Source organism: Arachis duranensis, chromosome 3 (genome assembly GCF_000817695.3).
Source record: "Arachis duranensis cultivar V14167 chromosome 3, aradu.V14167.gnm2.J7QH, whole genome shotgun sequence".
Taxonomy (NCBI): Eukaryota; Viridiplantae; Streptophyta; class Magnoliopsida; order Fabales; family Fabaceae; genus Arachis; species Arachis duranensis.
Window position 1 is genome coordinate 120078704 of NC_029774.3, and position 6431 is coordinate 120085134.

Genomic DNA, 6431 nt, shown 5'->3' on the forward strand with positions numbered 1-6431 from the left:
ACATAATAAATAACAACAAGCAGTTTGACCTAGTCAGTCCTAGTAATAGTCAAATTGTTTCCAATTTTTCAAGTTTTATATTCAAATCTCATCCTAGAAAAAACATAAATAAATAAAAAAACATTTTTTATTTAAAATAAATTTTTAAAAAATAAAGAAAAACTGTATAATATTTAAGATAATTTTATTTATTATTCTCAAAAATAAATCTTTTTAATTTTTTTCAGTTATTTTATTAAATATTATTTTTTATTATACATTGTTTTAAATAAGATTAAAAATAAAAAATAAAAAAATTAAATATCATACTTAATAAAATAATTAAAAAAACAATTAAGAGAATTCATTCTCTTATTCTCCTTATTATGGTTCTTCTTAATAATTTGACATTTCTATTTTGTGTCCTTAACCAACTTTACACATTACAACAATATTTCACGTGCTACAATAATTTGTGCCTACTAAAGAATTATTTTTAAAATACATTATTTATTACAATCACATGTAAATAAACAAAAAATATTCTCTAAGTTTACGAGGAAAAAATCTATTATAGACAGAAGGTTAGTTTACCCCATTAACAAAGCGTTATTGTATTATGACCATCTCGATAATTTTAAACAAATCTATATATATCATTAATAGTTATTTTTTCATAGAACATATTTAGTTCAATTTACATTAGTCTGATAAGCTTTTCTAGTTTGGTTATTATAACAAAGCAGAAGATCATATAGGCATAATCCAATCCAATTTATATTTAAAATCAAATCAAATCAAAATATTAGTATTGTGAAAATCAACAAATATCTAAATACGTCTACGTATCCCTGAAAGTTGAAACTAAAGATACTACTAAATTAGTAATGTTTTCAATTACTCACAAGATAGGCCTAATCCCCATCAACGCCACAAAACTAATCATGACCGTTACTAATTCTGAAACATATTGTCCATCTCAGAATCTATGGTCATTATTTTCAGGGCTTCTTTACGTTGACCATTCTAAGTTCTAACATTATTAGTACAAATTAATAGTGAACACGTAAAGTTGATAGTTGAAAACCGTTAAATAATTTAAATAATTTAACTAAATTTTTATCTAACAATTTTGAATTATGAATTTTACATAAAATTAACATAATAATAATAATAATAATAATAATGAAAAAAAGAGTCCCTCGTCTCCTTCTTTCTTTCTTTCTGTCTGTCTTTCTCTTTGCGGAAAATGGAATTAGGTGCAGGAATTCTCTGGCATCGCCAGCATATTCTTAACAGAATACAGAAACATCAATTCTTGTAGCACACGCCGGTTCAATTTCTCCACCTTTGTGAAAGCCCTTTCTTTTATCCATTTCAAGGTAAAATATCTCTCTCACGACTCCTTTAAAAAAAAAAATATTAGCAGTTCTAACACTGTAACAAAGCAGCAACCTTTTCTTCTCCCTATTAATTAATTTTCCGTTTTTTTCTAATAAAAAGACGACTTTTTTTTGTGTGTGACGTAGTTTGTTTTGTTTCTGTATCTGGGAATTGTTTATCTGCTATAAGATCTCAATGGTCTCGTGATTATTTAATAGTAATTATTACTGATTAGTGTAGTCAATGGGGGACGCAATCATGCCTGTGTCTTCATTGTCAATATTAAAAAAGAAATATATATTTTTTTAAATAAAAAGTAAATTTGATTTGAAGTTAAATACATTGTTTCGATGGATTAGTTTATTCTGGTATCTGTGTGAGATTTTTCAGGCTTTTACGGAAGGTGGGGAGGTCTTTGACTTTCATAATTTGGATGGTAAGAGGGTGTTGTTGGCTGTGGACGCTACCAAAGGCCAAGTCTTCTTCTTTGATTTCATAAAGCATTTCTCTTCTTCATGTCTTTTGGAATCTTCCTTCACTGAATGGAGCTGGATCTTTCATACAAGATCAGCAGCTCCCCTTTGCCTCGTTTTCTCTGGTTTGAATGGTTCCTCATTTTTACTGTTCACAAGTTTGGTTTTTTATAATTCAAAACTCTACAAACTCTGTTGTCTTTGATTGATGGGTCTGAGGAAAATTGGTCTCTTTAGCGTTGAGCCTTCTTCAAAGATAGTTTTCATTTGTGCCTGCAAGGTGTTCTAGAGTTTGTCTCTTAGGGGGGGATCTTTGGGGTTATAAGATGGATGAAGATAGCAGCAGCTCTTGGATAAGGAGGGCTAAGTTCTCTCACACAGTTTGTCACCGATTGGAGTATTCCAGATTGGGCTCTTTTCCTAACAGCATTCAGCGGCAGCAGAACTCAGGGACTCTGAAATCAAGGCCCGCAGCAGCACAACCAGCGCCAGCGCCGGCGCCGGCTGCGGCACCTGCAGTTCCTTATAATCCAAACTCTGTATCTAACGTGTCACAGGTTCAGAGAAATCCAATAACGAATAGGCAGAGATCTTTGTCCCCTTTGCCGGTAACTCTTCTCTCCGATGCGTTTAAGGAAGCCCAGCATGAGCAGAAGAGGTTCTCAACTCCAACCACTCCTCGGAGGAAAGACCAGGAGAAGAGAATTATGGGGAAGTTAATGAACCAGGACTCTAAGGACTGTAGAGGAACTAAGGCGTTGTCGAATTCAAAATCGCCTCAAGGTAGTCCAATTGGGCAACTTGCATCAATGAAATTGGGAGAGAAGTCAAAGCACCGCAAGGAATCTGCGTGGACGAAGTACTTTGACCATGGTGGAGGAAGGGTCACTGCTGTGGAAACAGCTGAAGAGTGGACTGTGGACCTCTCTAAGCTGTTCCTTGGTGTCAGATTCGCTTATGGGGCTCACAGTCGGCTTTACCATGGTATGTATAACGAAGAGCCTGTTGCTGTGAAGATTATCCGCGTGCCAGATGACGACGAAAATGGAAACATGGCTTATCGGTTGGAGAATCAGTTCATTAGAGAGGTCTCGCTTTTGTCTCGCCTCCACCATCAGAATGTTATAAAGGTAACCAAGTTGATCCATTTCCCTTCTTTTTTACATCATGTTCACAAATTCTGGTTGTGAAAGTACAGAGTACTATCTGTTATTCTGTTGAATGCAAGAAAGGCAAATCCATTAGTTCCTTGATCCTTCAGTGATGTAGAAATAAGGACACTACTTTATGCATCCTCTTTCTTGTATTTTAGTTTGATTGTTGGCTCACATATTGTTGAGAAAGTTAATGTAATATCAAGGCTGGTAATTTAGAGAACTGTCTAATATATATATTTTTTTCTGATTCAACAGTTTGTAGCAGCGTGCAGAAAACCACCTGTTTATTGTGTTATCACTGAATATCTAGCAGAAGGTTCCTTAAGAGCATATTTGCATAAATTGGAGAAAAAGACTATTTCTATGCAGAAATTAATTGCTTTTGCTCTGGATATTGCGCGTGGGATGGAATATATACACTCTCAAGGTGTCATTCATAGAGACCTTAAACCAGAGAATGTCCTTATTAGCGAAGACTTTCACCTTAAAATTGCTGATTTTGGGATTGCTTGTGAGGAAGCATATTGTGACTTATTAGCTGACGACCCTGGTACGTACCGCTGGATGGCACCTGAGATGATCAAACGTAAATCCTATGGGAGAAAGGTTGATGTATATAGTTTTGGGCTTATCCTGTGGGAAATGGTAACCGGAACAATACCATATGAGGATATGACTCCCATCCAGGCTGCTTTTGCAGTGGTAAATAAGGTATGCTCCTTTGCAATTAAGTCTTTTTAATGCATAACCTCTTTGTAAAGTTCCTCAAGTTTATTTCTCTTTCATGTATAGACTTCTGTGCACATTGGGATTTAATATTGTTCAATAATTGGATGGGAAAAGCATGACTGCCCCTTTTCTTTCATCCAAATCCCACTTCTGCTATGATCACTTAGTATCATTTGGGGTTAGTGGTTGTTTTGGATCTGTTTGAATAGCAACCATGTAAGAGTATTGAAAACTGGATTTGTGTAACTGATTCACTTCACTTTCAGCTAGACGATGCATGCTCCATTAACTGATATGTTTTGTAATATGCTAATATCTAAATTGCCTTTTATCAATATGGCTTTTATTATTGTCAATGCTTACGTGGTTTTTGCCTTGTTTTTCTCCAAGATTTTATCACGTAGTTGATGATACATTTTCTTATTTTTTCTAAGCTTCCTCTAGTCTTTAAGACAACTGTTTACACTTTTTTAATCTATGTTTGTATCCCATTGATGGCCTGAAAACACCCTATATTTTATAGCAAAATTCCTAGGTGAGGTACCTCTTTGGCTGCATGACTTTTAAAATAGTGGTGGAGTGGTAGAAACTATATTCATCTATACTTGGCAAAGTTGGCAGGGAAGGTCCACTAGTTAGAAAATGAAATAACTTGCATTATAATTTTACACAAATGGCTTCTTCATTCTTGCTGATACCGATTACCATGAATGGAGCTTATTAAATTTGAGGGTGACCGGCCTTCGTGTTCATAGATTTTCCTTCTCTCTTATTATGACATTTCAAACTATAGGATTTGCCCAAGCAATTCTAACACTTCTGTGATGTTTGTATTTATTCAGAATTCAAGGCCTGTTATTCCTTCCAATTGCCCACCTGCAATGCGCGCTTTAATCGAGCAATGTTGGTCCGTGCATCCAGACAAGAGGCCTGAGTTCTGGCAGGTTGTTAAGGTGTTAGAACAATTCGAATCATCACTTGCATTGGACGGAACCTTGACTCTGCTGCAAAACCCTTTGTACCAGGATCATAAGAAAGGGCTTCTTCATTGGATTCAAAAGCTTAGTCCTTCTCATCCAAATAGTGGTCCAGCACTTAAACCTAGATTCTCATGAATCTTCTGAGTAGCCTGGCTTTTGTAGTAGTGATAGCACCCCAGGTCCATTGTAATTAAAAAATGGTAACTTTGGAGTGTAAAAAAGGACAAGAAGAAAAAGGAGAAAAGAAAAGAAAGTTTTTTATTACTTTTTTTAAATGCTCTGGTTGTAGTAATCTTTATGAAATTCTTATGGAGGGTAAATTGATTTGTGTACATTGAGGCGAAAGCGTGTTTATTTGCCCTATTGTGCATACACACTAATTATATTGAAGCTATGGCAATGGGTTAGGAGCAGTCATTCTTCTTGACCACAGTTTCCTGTTTTTGTTTGTTGTTAATACAGTTATAAAATACTCATATTTCTTTTGTTTCTTTATAGTCTAATATCTCCCAGCTCTACATTCTTTTAGTCATTTATTTTTAAAGGAAACTTGTTGATGCAATGAAATCTGCATAACAAACCGGCAAAGATTAATTAGTTAACTCTACTTTGTGCTTATTGAATTTGAGGTACTATTTCAGCATGGCTGAATAAAATTAAATTGGACAATGTTGTGATGCATACAATAAAATTTGGTGCATAGATTTGAATTATGTGATAAATATTATATGAAGATTGTTTAAACTTGTATGATTAGATTATTTTTAGTGTAATTTACCAGTTTTAGCCTAGTACACCTAACTCTCTAGATGTTTTAAGATTTGAAAGCCGAATTTATTATACATTTCGATTATGTGCCTAGCACAGTTAGCAAAATTCAATTGCAACTTGAAGAGAGGATGAAAGTGAAGGGAGCAAAAAATGCGGAAAAGACAAAAGGACCATAAGCATAGCATTGATTAGTATATATTTTTGAGGATATTAAAGTAAATTATGAGATATTTGATATTTTTGTTCCTCTCTAACTTAGCAATATGAGAGAGTATTCAGAGTAACTTAATTCACATGTAGGTTTCTTCTCATGCATGTATGTTACCATCAAAACCTATGAGTTCTTTTCGCTTTTGTTAATTCCGTGTGGCATCAACTAACTTTATTCAAAATATGTTATTCTCTCATTTAATGCTAAATTGTGGAAAAAAGTTGATCACTGTGAACAAGTCACATTCATGACACTTTTCTCACTTTGTGATGAAGTCATGTTCTCGGATTTTAACAATGTTTAATATTACATAAGATAAGTATGTGCAATGAATCTATAGGAGATGATTTCACGTGACTTTGTTAAATTGAATTGGATCAGTTGGACTAGTTAAGAATTTAGTATTATGCTTTTCATTTTTTTTAATAGGTTTACATGACTACTCTATCCACGTTTGAGTAAATTAAAGCCTAACTTTCTTTGTTTAGATGCCATGTAACAAGTAACAACGTGACTAAGCATGTTAGTTGTAATTTTCAAATTAAGCGAACGTGATTCAATGTGATTATGATAGATGATTGTTGTCAACGTCAAGGCGTCAGAGTTGACTATCATCTTGTAGAAAATTCAATGTATTTACTTTTCTTTTATTTTTCTTTTTCTTTTTTTATTTTGGGCTAGGAGTCTTTTCTGGACTGGTGATTCTCATTGCTGGGCTTTTACAATGGGAAAAAAACTTCCATATATT

General features: G+C 34.0%; 1 protein-coding gene across 1 annotated transcript; it reads left to right on the forward strand.

Annotated features, from left to right (window-relative positions):
* The first annotated feature begins 1180 nt into the window (after positions 1 to 1180).
* Positions 1181 to 5192, forward strand: LOC107480792 (serine/threonine/tyrosine-protein kinase HT1). Its single transcript, XM_016100965.3, has 4 exons — positions 1181 to 1361; positions 1753 to 2965; positions 3248 to 3703; positions 4564 to 5192. Exons 2-4 carry the CDS (start codon positions 2162 to 2164, stop codon positions 4834 to 4836), a joined length of 1533 nt encoding a protein of 510 aa, XP_015956451.1. The 5' UTR covers positions 1181 to 1361; positions 1753 to 2161; the 3' UTR covers positions 4837 to 5192.
* Positions 5193 to 6431: the final 1239 nt, after the last annotated feature.

Bases quoted from the DNA above. Each gene is read 5' to 3' on its own strand.
- LOC107480792 (XM_016100965.3), top strand. From the start codon at position 2,162: ATGGATGAAGATAGCAGCAGCTCTTGGATAAGGAGGGCTAAGTTCTCT. The intron at 2,966-3,247 runs GTAACCAAGTTG...CTGATTCAACAG, and splicing joins ACCATCAGAATGTTATAAAG to TTTGTAGCAGCGTGCAGAAA. The intron at 3,704-4,563 runs GTATGCTCCTTT...GTATTTATTCAG, and splicing joins CTTTTGCAGTGGTAAATAAG to AATTCAAGGCCTGTTATTCC.